At 34.2% G+C, this 18205-nt stretch overlaps 2 protein-coding genes across 2 annotated transcripts; one reads left to right on the top strand and one right to left on the bottom strand.

Annotated features, from left to right (window-relative positions):
* Window positions 1-6121: 6121 nt before the first annotated feature.
* On the top strand, window positions 6122-8720 carry LOC106412362 (BTB/POZ domain-containing protein SETH6-like). Its single transcript, XM_013853287.3, has 4 exons — window positions 6122-6478; window positions 6576-6642; window positions 6715-7905; window positions 7983-8720. The coding sequence occupies exons 1-4, from the start codon at window positions 6387-6389 to the stop codon at window positions 8565-8567; spliced, it is 1935 nt and encodes a 644-aa protein (XP_013708741.2). The 5' UTR covers window positions 6122-6386; the 3' UTR covers window positions 8568-8720.
* A 3121-nt stretch (window positions 8721-11841) lies between these two features.
* On the bottom strand, window positions 11842-16714 carry LOC106414442 (cytochrome P450 71A26-like). Its single transcript, XM_013855105.3, has 2 exons — window positions 14214-16714; window positions 11842-14131 (listed from the first exon to the last, which is right to left on the bottom strand). Exons 1-2 carry the CDS (start codon window positions 15072-15074, stop codon window positions 13529-13531), a joined length of 1464 nt encoding a protein of 487 aa, XP_013710559.1. The 5' UTR covers window positions 15075-16714; the 3' UTR covers window positions 11842-13528.
* Between the last annotated feature and the right edge of the window lie 1491 nt (window positions 16715-18205).

The raw sequence follows: 18205 nt of genomic DNA, 5'->3' as shown, positions 1-18205 counted from the left end.
GGATATTTAAAGTCCATCCATAGTAAGTTATACGATAAATACTTAGTATAATGTAAAATAAATAATATAATCAACTATTTCACTCTGCACACAGCGTGGACCATTACCTAGTCCATGTAAACACGAGTGTGGAAGCTATTTACCTTGCGGTTATGCGTCCAATGGTGAAAAGTCATGATGGTGGAAAATAAAATAAATAAAAACACAAATTTTGATGATCATGACTCGAAATCGTGTGTATTACATATTATTTTATCATTCTAATGTTAAATCTTTTTTAGTTTGTGATTAAATTGGTCGAAGTTTGAGTTACGGTAGAAACTATACAAATTAATATTCAGTAAATTCAGAAACACAGTAAATTAATAAAAAAAATTAGGTCTCAAATTGGGATGGTTCAAAATATACACAAATCGATAAGATAATAAGATAATATTTTTAAAAAAATCTAAAGTAAATATATGGCCTCACTAAAATCATAAATTAATAATATATATATATATATATATATATATATATATATTTATATAAGTACAAACAAACTATTGAATTATTTTTTATATTCATAATAGAATCATCTTTATATTTTCTTAATATTTCAATATATTTTGTTGACATTTAGTAAAGTCATATCTAAAACCACATTTAAATTATATGAAACATATTTCATATACACCAAAAATATAATAAATATATATAAAAGTCTGATTTCAAAATTTTAATTAATGTACATATGGTAATATTTTTTATTTTATAAAAATTATATTTCAAAATAGATAAATCTAAAAGGAAGCCTTTTGTAAATTAATAACTTAATAAATTAATATAATACGATAGTTACAACATTATTAATTTATGGAATTTTTAGTGTACAACAATAATGGCTACGCACAAAAAAAATAAAAATAAATCATGGATGAATTTTACCATTTTACCTTGTGTAGTAAAAATGAATTAAAATATCATTATGTATGCATTAAAGAAGCTTAAAATCTGCTATTTCTTCATTATACAATGCAGTTAAGACTATGTGGGATGTCAATAATTATTACACACTGGTGTTAATGTCGATACTTTCCTAAGGTACTGTAAAGAGCCTACTTATCGGAGACATCTCTTCGATATTTCCATGGATCATGTGGTATCAATGGAAGGCTCGAAACAACAAGTGCTTTAGTAACTTAGACACTATAGCTTTGGATGTTTTTGCAACTGGCAAGGCAGGAGGCGGAAGCTTGGAAGACGGCGCAGGTCGTTGAGACGACCTTCACGATAGATGAAGAAAACAATCAGAGGAGAGATCCTACCCCAGCACCCAACTTAACGCATCAATCGAGATGTCAAGTAGATGCGTCATGGGTGGAGGCAAGCGATGGAATAGGAATGGGTTTTGTCTTGTTTGAACAGGAAGTGGAGGTGTTAAGAGGACGGTGCAAAGGACCACAAACAGAGTCACCACTACACGCAGAGGCCGAGAGCTTATGTTGGGCGATGAAAGAAGTCAACAACCGAGGATGCCTGCACATAAACTTTGAATCTGATTGTCAACAGCTCGTGCACATAATACAACGGAAGAAACACTGGCCTGCTCTAGAACCGGTTCTGGACGAAATTAAAGTTATGAATGCTCTCTTTAAAGACTTATCTCTTATGTTTATCTCTCGCTCAGCAAATGTCCGTGCGGATACTCTTGCCAAAGAGGCCCGAGCACGCGAGCAATGCTTCAGCTTCTATGAAGTAAAGGATCCGATTAGGTTAGCTATAGAGGCTAACTTGTACGAACCCCTTTAAGTTTGGAATGAATGTTTGGATGACAAAAAAAAAAATTATTACACACTGGTGCAGCCACAAATTATACAATCTTCAAACATTTTTTTATTTAATAAATATATTATATAAATAAAACTAAACCAAATCTGTCATTAGTTTTCTTTTAATTTCTGAATAACTGATTTAGTGCTAGGTATTACCCGATCGTATGGATATGCATTTCTTAACAAGAGTTCCAATATATATAATCATTATACAAAGTTAAAGAAACATGAATCTTACGATTAGCAATATATCGGGGATCAAAATATTTTGGTAAACCCGAAATTAGTGGACAAGGAAAAAATATTGGTACATTTCTCAACTTGTTGACTTCATGTTGGTCTAATTAGAAGCAACCACATGTCATTAAATGTTGGGGTTAAGGAAATTTGGTCTATTTTTGTTTTGATATGGGTAAGCTTCTGGTGCCGATTCTTCAGGAAATCAAGATATGGGTAGTAAAAATCTTGATTTAGAAAAATATTGATATTCGGATACAATATAGATGATGCAATGGCGTTAAGAGGGAACAAGCAATGAGTGGAAACGCACTAGCCGTTCTTTCAGCGCACTAATCCTAGAATTGATCATATCATCGCAAAAGTGGTATAAAAAGTCTCTCTTTCTTTCTTTTTTCCTTTTTTCTTTTTTTGTCAATATGATTCAGTATAAATAGTACCGAGTTTCATATGCATGGTCCTATGTATACTCTAGTTTGGGCTATAATTTCATTTATTGTATTTGCAAATGGTAAACAATTAAGCAGAGTGGCTGAATGTTGTTCTAGTGGAGTGTAGGTATACAAAATGATATCTGATTATTTAAGTGGAACATCACTTCTTTAATCAAACTATGTGGAAACATTCTCTTCATGCTAGGTTGTACTATAGTTCGAAGTTTGGGACGTTAAAAGGATATAACTAGTCCTATACAACAAGGTAGACAATCTTCCTTTCACAAAGAAGATGAACGCAAATGAACGCAAAGTTACAGTTATTACGTTGATCAAGACAACTTGTGCAAATTTAACAATAAGAGAACTAGGGCTGAGCAAATAAACCGAATCCGAAAATCCGAACCGAATCCGATCCGATAAAAATGAATCCGAACTGATCCGAACCCGACATAAATACCGAATGGATCCTGTTTTTTGGTATTTTAGGTTATGAGTATTATCTGAACCGAACCCGGACCTAAATGGATATCCGATAGAACCCGAAACATTTAAAATCACAAAAAGAACTTCTACCAATATTATCTTAATTCTTAATATGTATCCAAAAATATTTGGATATTATTGAAATTCTAAAATAATTATCTATTACATGAATGTTGATGTTGGAATGTGGCGGTTGAAGCCTGAAGTTTTTAGATTTTGGTTTTGTTTTCATTGAATAATGTTTCTCATTTCATGAGAACTTAATTTTTGTTTTATGATTTCATTTATCTGGTCTTCTTTCTATCACTAACTATATTTATCTTTGTTTGATGTTTTTTTCTTATTTTGAATCGATTTTACTTATGTTTTGGCTATTAAAATATGTACAAATCATGTATTTTAAATCCGAAGAACCGATTTCATTTATGTTTTAGTTACAAAATATGTACAAATGAGTTATTTTTAAACCGAAGAACCAATTGGGACCCGAACCCAAAAGTACAATGGGTTATACCGGTTCCTTGAAGATTTACTAACCCCGACCCAAATCCGATAGAACCCAAACCGGTCCCGAACCAAAATTTTATATAACCCGAATGGGGTTGATTTTGATAAACCCGAAAAACCGAAACCCGAATGGATAAAACCAAAATCCGATTGGGACCCCGAATGCCCATGCCTAAAGAGAACACATAGCAAACATTTAACTTTGGCTGATTGAGAAAAAAAAAAACTTTGGCTGATTGAGATAATCTTTTAGCGAATCATGTATGACATTATATAATTTTGAGTAGGATAGGCGAAGCTTCTTTTATGGTAACTTTAATTTAATCTACTACTATACTTTATCTAGTATTTGTTTTCTTGTCTAAGCTACTTTAAAACAAAAATCTTTGCGGGGTTGAAAAAAAAACATAGAGGTATGATTATAACCCCCAAAAGCAATGCAACTGCAACCATTCACACTACATGCAATTGATTGTTTTCTTTTGTTTTTTTTTTTTAAATTAAAAGCATACCGTGTAAATAAAAGACAAGATAAGAAACCTTTCGAACTTTTCACCGAAAAGCATAAGTAATAAACAGCACACTTAATTGACTTTTTTTTACTCCATAATCAACTAAATATTACTTTTTAATCAGTACAAAAAGTGAAAAATATTCAGTCATAGATTGCGGTTATATAATTAATTATATACATATATAATCAGCAATAGTATTTTTTTTGACAACAATAACTAAACTATGATAATAAACATACCGGCTCGGAAAACTAAACCGGTAAGATAGAATCAATATAAAACACAGCTGAAGGGGAACTCTGAGCACCTCATGCAAGTTTGTCCGCCACTAGATTAGTTTCTCTTGGTATATATCGAATTAGCGGTAGTATAAACTTCTGTTTATGACAATTCATAGCATTTTTTTTACGAAATTGTCCTATTTTTACGTTAACGACTCAAGTATAAATAAGTCACTGGAATTTGATCCGGGCGATCCGGGTGCTCATGCAGATATATTTTTAAAAAAATTTTTGTTATTTTTTTTTCATGTGTCTATTATATATATCATGTGTCATCATATAATTAATCGTATTCTATGCGTACCACTATATAAAAACTCATATAATTAATAATATTTTATACGTATCATCATATAAATAATCTTTTTTGTCAGCTATATAAATAATTACATATATTATATTTTTACAATTTAATGTGAAATATAAAAATCATAATTTAAGTTGGTGTTTTAAATTGAACTTTCTTTTGTATTTTTCTTATATATATTGAATTTGTTTTACAATGGTTATTGTAAAATATTTTAGCAAAAATCAAAATTTGAAATATGTATACTTTTGAATCAATTTTTGATATAAATCAATTTTAAATTATTATTTTGATTTGAAATATGTATATAAAGTTTAAATTTTGTTTTATGATTATTTTAGACAAAATATGTTTTTAGTTAATTAGATTAAACCATTTTAGTATATTTTAAAACACTCAGATAGAGAGTTTCTCATAATATAGTAGACTTCCATTTTTTTTAATAACGAAGTCCATTATTTTTTCTTAATATATTACTATCTATGTGTCCAAACAACATTTTATTTTTTATACAGTTATCCATGTTTCTAAACAATACCAAAAAATACTTCAATCTTAATAATATAAATGTGTTTAAGAATATATATATATATATATACTTACTAAGAAGTCTTATATTATTAGCATTTCGTGATTAATAAATAGTTATCATAAACTGAAGTGTTTTAGATAGTCTATGTTCTATCTTTTTTGAGTAATTCTTGGGTTGAGCCCCGTAAAGTAGACTTATAGGTTCACCCCATAAATGTTAACCAATAAAAAACTGTCAAGTGTCATATTTTATTTATCGTAAAAATAAAAAATAAAAAACAATATTAATTGCTAACAAAAAAAATTGACATTATAAAATTTGATAAACCTTAAACTTTATAACTCAAATTAAACACTAAACTTTAAATACTAGTGCTAATAGTAAACCCTATAGCTCATACTCTAAACACTAAACCCTAAACTCTAAACTCTAGGAATAATACTAAACTTAGGATTATCCCTAAATTGTAGGATTTAGACCCTAAACTTTAGATACTAGGGTTTAGGGTTAACCCTACGATTTAGGGTTTAAAGTTTAGGATTTAGTGTTTAGAGTTTGAACTATAGGATTTAGTGTTAATCTTAGAATTTAGGGTTTAGTGTTCAGAATTAAAATTCTATGTTTTAGGATTTAAAATATTGCAATGTCAAAAAAAAATTCTGCAATTGAAATTATTTTCTACTTTTTTTTTTGTTTTTCATAAACAAAATATAAGATGTAGCAGATTTTTATTGGTTAATATAGAGGGGTTGAACCTATAGATTCACCACATAGGGTCAATTTAAGAATTACTATTTTTTTAACAAAATCATACAAATCAATCATCAGCTAAAAACTATTATCACCACATGTGGCCCAAAAAAATAATTACCGACTAGTAATAATTGGATGAAAACCACTGTGACATGAGATCAAACACTCAATACCCATAGTCTCAGTCTACCTATAGTAAGCGGGATTAGTGTCCTAATTTCCGGAAGATAAAGTAGCATTAATATAACTTTTATATTAATTAATTTAAATGTCCATGAAACAATAGTATTCATTATTTGAATTCTTTACTCACTCCTCCGCACAATCTTTCATATTGTAAAGGGAGACAGAGACACAGAGAGCATTTGCAGCCGACAGAAAGAACAATCTTGGTAGAAACACAAAAGCATATGTGCAGGTCTTTGCGATAACATTGGTTTGCTAAATTTTGTCTGATAAGAAACACCAAAACCAAAACCAAAAAGAAAGTTTGGATCTGTTTTGTAAAAGAAGAGATAAAATGGGTGTTGTTACTGTTCCTGAGTCAAAGCAAAGTGTCTCTGGCAAAAAAGCATTTCGCCCAAGTTCAAGCATCAGACACACTCCTCAATGGTACTAATCTCTTTTACTTTCGTTCTTTCTTTCAGACAAGAATGATTTTAACGTTTTTGGCTTATGGGTCCTCAAAAACTTGTGTATGTGTTTCCAGGCCGGTCTCGGACGTTACGAGTGACTTGACCATAGAAGTCGGCTCTGCAAGCTTTTCACTTCATAAGGTAAAGAAATTCGAACTAAACTAGTGAATGGGAAGACGAAAGGCAAACCATTGTCTCTGTTTTTGTTTTCAGTTTCCTCTCGTCTCTCGGAGTGGAAGAATCAGGAAGCTTCTTCTTGAATCAAAAGAAACGAAGAACACTTACCACCTCAACCTACCCGGAGTTCCCGGCGGGTCAGAGGCCTTTGAGCTCGCAGCGAAATTCTGCTACGGCGTCGTTCTACAGTTCACGTCGGCAAACATCGCGTCCTTGCGATGCGTGGCTCATTACCTGGAAATGACGGAGGAGTTATCAGAGAAGAACCTGGAGGTGAGAACAGAGGCTTACCTGAAAGACTCGATCCTTAACGACATCTCCAACTCCATCACTGTTCTTCACTCCATCGAGAAGCTACTACCTGTAGCTGAAGAGATTAGCCTTGTCGGAAGGCTCGTGAACGCCATCGCTGTGAACGCTTGTAAAGAACAGCTCGTCTCTGGTTTGCTCAAGCTTGATCAGAAGTTTGAGAGGTTGGCGCCGGAGACGACGGAGAAACCTTCTGATTGGTGGGGAAGGTCTCTGCTCATCCTCAAGCTCGATTTCTTCCAGAGAGTTGTCTCCGCCATGAAGTCCAAAGGTCTGAATCATGAGATCATCAGCGATATACTGATGAGCTACGCTCGTAAGTCACTGCAGATCATCAGAGAACCGAGTCTCGTCAAAGGAAGTGTGATTCTTGATTCGGATCCGCAGAAGAAACAAAGAATCGTCCTCGAAGTGATCGTTGGTCTCCTCCCGACACAAGCCAACAAGAACTCGATACCTGTCTCGTTCCTATCCACCTTGTTGAAGACAGCCATAGGATCCGGAACCTCTGTCTCATGTCGATCGGATCTGGAGAGAAGGATAAGCCACCAGCTGGACCAAGCGATTCTCGAAGACATCTTGATTCCTGCGAACGTCGGCGGCGCCATGTACGACACTGACTCGGTGCAAAGAATCTTCTCCATGTTTCTGAATCTTGACGAGTGCGACTACGAAGATGACGACGATGGAGATGTGGTGGACGAGAGCGAGATGGCTATGTACGATTTCGAGGGGCCTGAGTCTCCGAAACAGAGCTCTATCTTCAAGGTCTCCAAGCTAATGGATAGTTATCTAGCTGAGGTGGCTCTCGACTCCAACCTCCCTCCTTTGAAGTTCATAGCTCTCGCTGAGCTTCTCCCGGACCATGCCCGCGTCGTCTGCGATTGTCTTTACCGAGCCATTGATTTATTTCTTAAGGTAACTGTAAAGCTAAGATTATCTCTTTAACGTGAGTTTTGGTTTGACTGTTTTTTTTTTTTTGCTGGTTGAGTTAGGTTCATCCGAACATGAAAGATTCAGAGCGTTACCGTCTCTGCAAGACAATTAGCTGTCAGAAACTGTCTCAAGACGCAAGCAGCCATGCGGCACAGAACGAGAGACTTCCTATCCAGATAGCTGTTCAAGTCCTGTTCTACGAACAGACGCGGCTCAAGAACACGATGACCAGTGGTAGTGGTGCATGTGGTTCGAGTCAGAGCCAGTTCTTCTTGTTCCCGGGACAGTTTCCCAACCGTTCAGGAAGCGGGATGGCAAGTGGGGCGATTTCGCCCCGGGACAACTACGCATCCGTGAGAAGAGAGAACAGAGAGCTTAGGCTTGAGGTCGCGAGGATGAGGATGAGGCTGACTGATCTCGAGAAGGATCATGTTTCGATGAAGAGAGAATTCGTGAAGCCGAGCAGAAGAACTCGTTATGGACTCTTTAGGAAGCTCTCTAGAGGTCTGAACAAGTTGAACGCAATCATGTTGAGATTTAGAAGAAGCCAAAGTATTGCCGGTAATGGTAAACATACCGAGGAGAAGACAAACTCGGAGAAACGCTTCATGTTTCAGAAGAGAAGGTGTCACTCTGTTTCTTGAATTTGTTGTTTCTGATGCTTTTGTTCTATTCCTAAAAGAAGAGAGAAGTGTGTGTGTGTGTGTAAATTTGTAATTTACTTATAATATAGGGAGAGAGTTCATAATAGTTTTTGGACTTGTTGGGATAAAAAATTTCTGGATCTTTTCTTTGAATGAAGTGAGTAGTAGTAACCGTAGGGATGGATCAAGGATCATGACAAAAAGGAAAATATCACTAAACAGATTTTTCATCTCTCTTGCTTTTTTTTGGCACAAGGGAAAGAAAGTGTTGCATTATATCCAGAAAATAGAAGAGTGTTCTTGTATATTTCACAATTTAAATGAAACACTCAAATGGGTAAAATCTAAAAGGGTATATGGCATGTGGATGACTGCCTCATGTTTGTTACATCTTGGAATCCTTCCCCAACTACTAGTTTACCAAAATTTCAGCAATCCCTATCTGTTCACTCTAAAGAACATACCAAATCAGTTATATTCTATTAAATGTATAGATTGGACTGCTTAAGGAAGATAGTATGAGAATATAGGATACCAATTTGCTCTTTTTGATCAAAATGACTTATTTGAAGATTCATTTTCACAAATGAGCGGAAGTGGGAGACCAATCAAACCAACTAAAGAACTTCAAAAATGCTCTAAACTACAGTATGTCATCGTGGAAACCGGAGTCTACGAAGCCTAGGTGGACACGAAAAATTAATCTACATTTTATGAGATCCTCTCATACATCACTCTAGTCTCGTTATAACTTCGTTTATTGTTTAAAGTCTAGAAAACTTCTAGCTCCGATCACTCTCTACCATATCAACTAGTAGTACGAGTTGGTGAGGTTCTCTGGTCCCTCACTCATCTCTTTTCTATCTTCAGCTTCTGCTCATTATGTAGCAAACTGTGTTTTTTCTTTCGAACATAACTGTAACATCCCGGTCGATTTGTGGTTTATGAAAATGTTTAAAAGAATTGATTTGATTACCTATGTCACCAAAGTGCATTTATTATCTTTTTGTCACACATCCGTTTAGAACTCCATGGTTAAGCGTGCTTGAATTGGAGTAGTAGAATGATGGGTGACCTACATGGCAGTCATTCGCATTATCATGTGAATGAGGCCAAAACAAATGGAAAAGTCATGTGGTGATTGCAGGGTCAGTAAACAAGCCTATCAAGCCTCTGAAAATTAATGCACCCCCCGTCGCATGGAATGGGATCTATGAGCCGAGTGTGTGGGCGTGATAGGTCCATTAGCCATGAGAAGTCATGGCGTTACAAGTGGTATCAGGGACAAACTCAGACCAGTGTGGGGACCGGTGGAAAGGTTCACACTAAAATAGGTAACGATCTTGGAGCGAACTAGGATGTTGTGTTCTTTGAGAGAGTGTGAATTGTAACATTTCGGTTTGTGGTATATGGAAAGAGAATTGATTTGACTACCTATGTCACCAAAGTGCACTTAGCTTTTCGGTCACACATCCATTTAAAACTTCAGGGTTAAGTGTGCTTGAGCTTTAGTAGTAGAAGGATGAGTGACCTACCAAAAAGTCACTTGCGGTATCGTGTGAGTGCGCCAAAACACGGAGAAAAATCATTTGGTGACTATAGGGTCAGTAAACAATACTTTCAAGCCTCAGAAAGATTAATGCACAAATGGGCCCCATAGGCCGAGAGAGCTAGCATGGAAGGTACATTTGCCGTGGGCGGTCGGGGCATCACAACAACTTTGTCAACAAAGCTTAACTTTTGGGACTAAAACGCAGAGAGGATTATACATCATACTTGATAAGCAAAATACAATACAATAGTAGAAGCAAATAAGTAAAATAGTTTAGTAGTGATTTTGAGACAAAGTTTGAATGCGTCGAGAAACAAAGTCAGACTGCTACAAGAGTTAGACACATAAAGTAGTGATGTTGAAAAACAGTCCACACCTACGAGAAAAACTGAAGTAATCTCGGTTGCTTTTTACAGCCCCTTACAGACTGCTTCACAAGAAAATAAGCTGGTGTGTAAACTAAAACTAAATCTCGAGTATTGATCCGACAAATCTTCTTATTTCAAAGAAAGAAAGTATGGTAATGGTAAACACTCCTTGATAGAGAATAATGATGAATGTGTAATCAAGTCAGGTGAACCTGCCGATAATTTCTTCATAAAAAATGAATATGACAATAAGCAAAAAAAATTAAAGACCCTGGTGAATCCACCAGAATTCTTAAATGGACTAGCCAACCGTATCAAGGCCAAAATGGATTGGTATGAATCCATCTCCATGGATATGAGATTTGGTGGAGAAAAACTGGCTGCGAAATATTATAAGTCTAATGGCCTGGGCCCAGTTATATGAGCAATGCAGCTCAGTCTTCATACGTTTTTCGGTGGGTCTAGACCGCCGGAAATGCTTTGACGATGGTAGCGAGCACATCCACGCAGAGAGAATGACCAGAAACTTGAACGACAAGGAGAGCAAAGGGTTTCAAAAGAATTCGGATCTTACAACAAAAAGATCTGAAATCTGGTGCCGGTTGACGAATCAGGAGAAAGCGGTAGGAATCTGGGTTCAAATCTCTTCAGAAACGGGGAGGAAATAATTTTCTTATGAGTAAGGAGATCCACTGGAAAGGCTTGGACACCTACAGTTGAGTAGAGAGTCCAACTGCAACCAGAAGCAATTTCATGGGGCTCAAACCTGAGATGCAGATGTCATATGTGGCGACGGAGAACTTTCGTATTGGCGAGAAAGAAACGATTAACCAGAAGGAGAGGGTAAGAAAGAGAATTGGTTGAAGGCGCCGTTTCATTTGTGTCCGCCGAATAGCACTTGAGTCTCCTTTAAAAGGGTGATTAATGTATAAAACAACATAAAAATATATGAATATAAAGACAAGTATTTGAAAACATTTTCGGAAAATGGAGTTGACATGGAAAGGATGTTGACCCACAAGAGTGTAGTACACATGTTTCAGCTCAAAATCATTCCTCTGGAATGAAGTCTAAAGGCAGACCTCTTAGCATAGAACTAATCAGACCTAATGTAGTCTTTGTGTTCTTCCATGAACAACTCCAGCATTCTAGTCATCGCTAGCAATAACCACTGTACCAGGGATCAAAGCTCCTTGTGCACCAATGTTGTGTCCTTCTTTCTTCCTTGTATGGCCCTCTTGGTCTCTTAAAACTCCTTCAGCATCAACAACTGCTATGACTGCATCAACCATCTTTATAGATTTCTTTGATTTCGGTTAGTGCGTTGTAAGTCAAGCAACTCCTAAGTTGAAATATTCAAAAGTTGTGTTTCCTTGTTGCTCATGATGCTGCAATGTTACACATGAAAATCACAAACTTAAAACTAAAATACTATATATAAGAAAACCATAAAATCCTAAAATAATAAAGATAATTATCTAAAACAATATTTGAAAATATTCCAAACATTTATTTACATCATTTTTTTCCGGATCGAAGAAGATTTTTCCTCAAATCTTAACCATTGTTTTTATCTCGTTTTTCTTCTTCTTCTTTATCCATTGATAAAAATTTTCAAACCATCTGACGTAATTATTCCAAACTTCAATCTCATTAATCTTTTCATAAGATTCTGCATCAAGCGATTCCAAGAGATTATAACTCCTCTCATCAACTTTGTTATTAATGTGAATGTCCTTTGTTGGCTCAAGTTGCACATTTTCCATCATGTGAAGACAAACTTCATCAACGTTCTCTTGAACTTGATCGTCGTCGACTCAGTATTCCATTGGAATCAGGCCTTCATCTTCATAAACAGCAAAGACCGGATCTCCAGCAATTTCCTTGTAACCAATTTTTTCATGTTTAGAAAAATATTTTTGTGAGAAAAGGGATAAACACATAAGATCACCATAGGATTAGCCTAATAATAATTTAAAAATAATAGACATAGGTCTAAAACACGTTAAAGACTTAAACTGCAAATAAGCAGAAACTTTGGGAATTGTTTAATTCTTGAAACTTGATAAAAACATGTGAGGAATTTCAGTCAACGATAGGTGTCGACGAACACGATTGTGGGTGTCGATCGACACCAACTCCAAAAATTGATTCCAACTTCGGGTTTCATCTCCAATTTTCTCTAAGTTCGAGAGTGCTCTAGACTCTTCATTTTTGTCCAACCGTACCTGAATCTACAAAGACTCGTAAAAGACTCGAACCATAATATATCATGTCTTAAGATGAATGTGGTTTCCGCATAAATACCCACCTGTTTCTATCTCACCGTGCAATTCTAGGCGCATGAGTTTTCTGTTACCATCTTTTGCTATAAACCCACGTCATTTCCAAGTCTTCGGTTTCTCTTTGAAACAAGGCACACGTGACCCGTTTTTGAATTCTAAGCTCGTTTCTTTTTCCACTTTTCTTTAGACCCACGTCATTTTTAAGCTCCAGTTTCTCTTTGAAACAAGGTTCACGTGACACTTTTTTGAACTTTAAAACTTTTGTGTAAGAAGCGGAGTGTTCGATGAATCCCTCGTCCGTTAATATTTTTTTATTAATTTAAAGGTTCATTAATATGTTTTTCTTCTAATCCACATAGTTTTAAAAACCAGTTCTCATAGAAATGTTAGAGTTTTTTTATAGAAAACTTTGTTTTGTTAGTTGTTTTCGTTATAGCTTTACTGATCACTTCATGTTTTAGTAATGAAATGACATTTTAATATAAAAAATAAAGACCCATTTTCTCAATGCACCAAAAAAACGTGTGCTCTTTCAGGACCGTTTTATGTATTTTTTTGTGAAACGCAGATTCTTATTTTATCAAACACGAGTTCTTTTGAATATGATAGAGAAAACAAAATAAGTGATTTAAAACAAAATCACTTGACAATAGGTGAAAACAACTTTAGGAAGAAAAAAACAAATAAAACCAGATACCCTGGCGCAGAAAAAGGTAACCCCCTTACATAAAATAAATCATTATATAACGCCCCAAGTTAAGTAGTAGAAGACGCAATGGCATAAAGAGGCAGCATGCGGCGAATCCCAATGCCAATTGCTTCAGGAACATCAGTCTGATCATCATCTGTGGATCTCCAATCAAATTGATGCACTAAGTTAGCTAAAACCAACTCAATCAGCACCGTAGCGAACGATATCGCTGGGCAAATTCTTCTTCCTGCACCAAACGGAATCAAATGAAAATCCTGACCCCGGAAATCAACAGACGTATCTAAATGCCTCTCCGGTCTAAACAACTCTGCGTCTGGTCCCCAGGTTGCAGCCTCTCTCCCAATGGCCCAAACATTGATCATAACCTGCGTACCGGTTGGTATATAGTAATCTCTTAATTGGACATCATGTGTTGATTCATGAGGAACCAACAACGGAAGTGGAGGATGTAACCTCATTGTCTCTTTGATCACAGCTTTTAAGTATTTCATGTCTTGAATTTCTTCTTCTGATACATTCGATTTTCCCTTACAAATCCCATGGACTTCTTCTTGAAGGATGTTCAGACACTCTGGGTGACGTAAAAGCTCTGTCATTGCCCATTCCATAACTGTAAAAGATGTGTCCGTACCACCCACAAAAATATTCTGAAAAGTGAAAGCCAAAACAAGAAATATGGAGTAAGGTTGTGTACTAAAACTTAATTGCATCTGAATACGATTTTATTACCATGATAATAGCCTTTATGCTTATTCGGTCGATTTCAAACCCGATGCTCTTCTCTCTCTGAATTGCTAGCAATACATGGACAAAATCATTCTTATCTCTGCCACCATCTACATGATCTTGTACAACTCTCTCTAAGAATTCATCAAAATCATTTTTCGTCTTTTCTACTTCAGCATCCAAACCGCTGATCCAATCAAGCCATGCAAGCCATGGTACATAAGTTCCGATACTAAATGATCCCAACAGCTTCTCGAACCTCTCTATTAACTCCATAAAATCTGTGTCACCACCGTATTTCTTTCCAAAAGCAACTCTACATATTACATCGTTAGTTAAACTCGCCAATAGCTTGCTTAGATTAATCCGCGAAGAATTTGATTTCCTGACATTTTCCATCAATATTCTGATCTCTTCTTTTCGTACGTCTCGAAAGGACCGTACCATCTTGTTGCTTAGGAGATGAAGGACACACACACTCTTCATTTGTCTCCAATACTCTCCATAAGGAGCTAAGCCTACATCACGCCCGTCGTAGTGCAGCTTTCGGAAGATTTTCGATCGTGGACGGCTCGCAAAAACGCGGTCGTGGGTCTTCAAAACATCTTGAGCCGCGTCCGCTGAAGAGACTACAAGAACAGGGACACGGCCAAAGTGAAGGAGCATGCGAGGACCATAACGATGGCTGAGAGAGCATAGTGATCGGTGAGGGTAGCGGCCGAGCTGATGAAGGTTCCCGATAACCGGAACTGTCGACGGTGACCTTGGTGTACTGATTTTCTTCCCTGTTGACTGTTTTTTCAAGAAGAGAATGGTAACACAAATTATTGACAGTAAAAGAAGTATCATCATCATCTTTTGCATCTCTTGATTATTCAAAGTCTTCAAGATTTTTTCTTGTGAACTTGTGTTTTTCTTTTGGACTTGGGTACCGTATATATAAGCCTAGTTTATCTATGGTACGTGTTGTCTGTCCACTTGAATTGTTTAATCACCAAAACAAAAAACAATTGGTTATATGTTGCCAACAGTTAAAAATGGTATCTGATTATTAAATGTTTGCTCTTACAAACACGTAAGTGATGGAGAATATCCACATAGAATTTAACAAATTACCAATTGAAAAATCATCATATTAGTTTTTACTTTTAAAATATTGATATTTCCAGAAAATATTCCAAAACTGAAAAAATAACTTAAAAATATACCCAATCTTGAAAAAAATTATAATAAAATCAGCTGAAATTAAAGTTCAAATTACTTGTAAAGAATACAATAATTTCAGAAAAAATAAAGTTATACGTTATTTAGAATGTTCAGATAAATTTTAAAACATCAATTAAATATTTCATCAACATCTTAATGTAATACTGATAGAATATAAAAAAATTCCAGATAAAAATAATTCTTTCAACAAAATTAAATTCTATATCAAATAATGTAAACTAACAAAGGAAAAAAATCACTAAAAAATAACTTAATATTACTCTATAAAATTTATAAGCCATTGAACATCTCTACATCAAAGTTTAGAATGTTCAGATAAATTTTAAAATCAATTAAATATTTCAATCAACATCTTAATGTTTTACTCATAGAATATCAAAAATTCCAGATAAAAATATTTCTTTCAAATAAATTAAAATATATATCAACTAATTTAAACTAACAAATGGAAAAATATAACTAAAAACTAACTTAATATTACTCTATAAAATTTATAAGACATTGATCATCTCTACATGAAAGTTAAAATCACTAATCAAAATATAGCAAATCATTATCTTAATTTCTGTCTGTTTATCTTTTTAAAATAAATATTAAAAAAGCCTAAAAATCAGTATCAAATAAGTTAAACTAACAAATAGGAAAATAACTAAATATAAATATATTAAAATAATTAAAAAATTAACTGAAAAATTGAAAATTATTTTGTAAAGAATACAAGAATTACAAGAAAAAAAATAAGAATACTTGAATTTAAAAGACATGAGATTTTCAGTATAGAAGTTATATATTATTGAGAATGTTTACCTATTTTAAAACACCAATTAAAATATGAAATATCCCAATATTAATTAATTCTTAGTAAAATAACAAAATTTCTAAAAAGATTTCAAAAAATGAAAACTTTAATCAGTTTATGTAAACTTAAAAATTATAACAACCCTCAAAATATGTCTAATCAACCTCTTAATTTAATATTTATAGAAAATCAAAATATCTATAAAAAATATTTATTTTAAAATAAATGAAAATTTGTATTCAATAATATAAAATAACAAATGAATATATCATTAAATAATTTGATATTACCATATAAAAGTTGAGGCTATACAATGTAAGGAATATTTACAAAGAATTTAAAACAACTAAATGATACATAAAAGAGCCAATCACTTGTGAACACTTGAGTTGTGATACTGCTTCTCATGTATTAGGCATAAGCTTCACACTCGCAGCCATGAAAGTACTCATTGGAGAACAGTTCTCCCAATTGAACTTCTTAAGAACTTTCTCAATGTAATGAGATTGTGTCAAAAATAGTTCTTTGTTTTCACGTTTGATTCTAAGAATCACATTTGATTTCCCCATGTCTTTCATAGCAAATTTGATGACAATAAAAGCTTTTCAAAGCTCTATTTGTCTAAGGTCAGTACTAAATATCAACATGTCATTAACATACAGACAAATACTAATCTGTTACCAAATTCATCAATATTTCAATATAAACATTTATCTGATTGGTTTTATTTGAAAGCACTTGATAAGACAACCTCATCAAGCTTTTGATGCCACTGCGCAGGTGATTGCTTTAGCCCATACAATGACTTGATCATCTTACACATCTTATGCCGATTACCAGGCATAATAAAACCTACAGGTTGCTTCATATACAACTCATCTTCCAAAATACCATTTAAGAACGCTGTCTTAACATCCATTTGGTGAATCACAAAGTTATCAATTCTGCTAAAACAATTAATAATCTTATAGAAGAGATCCTAGCAACTAGAGCATATTTATCAAAATAATCAATACATTGCCTTTGTTTAAAGCCTTAAATAATCAATCAAGCTTTAAACTTGTCGATTGTTCCATCGACTTTCATCATCCTTTTGAAGATTCATTTGTAGCCCAAAAGCTTGCAACCAGGTGGGATATTCGACAAAATCCAAGTATTATTATCCATGATGGAGTACATCTCATCATTTATTGTTTCATTCCAAAAAACAACATCTTGAGATTTTGTAGCCTCACTATAAATTCTTGGATCATTATCAATATGATAACAATATGAGTGTTGGATACCCATCTCATCTCTTTATCGTTCAACTAAATATATTTGAAAATCAAGACCAAATGAGTTTTCAATCCTTCCTCGCTTGCTCCTACAAAGCATATGTGACATGTTAGGAGACACAAAAGTTTAATCTCTTTTAGTAGTTACACTTGAACTTGGAACCAAAGCCTTTGACACATGTATATATAAAAAATGAGTTTCATCAAATATTGCATCTCTTGATTCAATTACAGTGTGAACTGCTATTGAATCATTGTGTTCTATACATAAAACCTATAAGCCTTAGAATGCTCTGCAGATCCAATAAAAATGCAATCAATACCTCTGTCTCTCAAAATTTTAATCTTGGGTTGGGGGTAGTCTTAAAACAGCCCTACATCCTCAAATTCGAAAATAATTTAAGTTTGGCTTTCTCTTATACCAAAGTTCATAAGGGGTAAGTTTTTTCCTAACAAAGATATTGTTGCCTAATTATATTTGTTAACATTTTGTTCCAATGTAACAATGTATAAGTCCTGGCATTACATATTTTTTTCAATGCTTTAAATGGTTGCCTAATTATCTTTGTTAACATGCAAGTACTACAATTTTCTAAATATTTATCAAAAGTATGAATCAACCCTTCTTTAGACATATTAACTTATGATTATAATGTACATGATCTAATCTAGCTTGCTGTTGGGGTCAAAAA

Source organism: Brassica napus, chromosome A1 (assembly GCF_020379485.1).
Source record: "Brassica napus cultivar Da-Ae chromosome A1, Da-Ae, whole genome shotgun sequence".
In the NCBI taxonomy this organism is placed as follows: Eukaryota; Viridiplantae; Streptophyta; class Magnoliopsida; order Brassicales; family Brassicaceae; genus Brassica; species Brassica napus.
Note: the sequence above shows the minus strand (reverse complement) of the source record. Positions and strands in the feature narration are given on the sequence as shown.

Coding starts and splice junctions, on each gene's coding strand:
- LOC106412362 (XM_013853287.3), top strand. CDS start 6,387: ATGGGTGTTGTTACTGTTCCTGAGTCAAAGCAAAGTGTCTCTGGCAAA. Junction 6,643..6,714: donor CAAGCTTTTCACTTCATAAG/GTAAAGAAATTC, acceptor TTTTGTTTTCAG/TTTCCTCTCGTCTCTCGGAG. Junction 7,906..7,982: donor CCATTGATTTATTTCTTAAG/GTAACTGTAAAG, acceptor TGGTTGAGTTAG/GTTCATCCGAACATGAAAGA.
- LOC106414442 (XM_013855105.3), bottom strand. CDS start 15,074: ATGCAAAAGATGATGATGATACTTCTTTTACTGTCAATAATTTGTGTT. Junction 14,132..14,213: donor GCATAAAGGCTATTATCATG/GTAATAAAATCG, acceptor TTCACTTTTCAG/AATATTTTTGTGGGTGGTAC.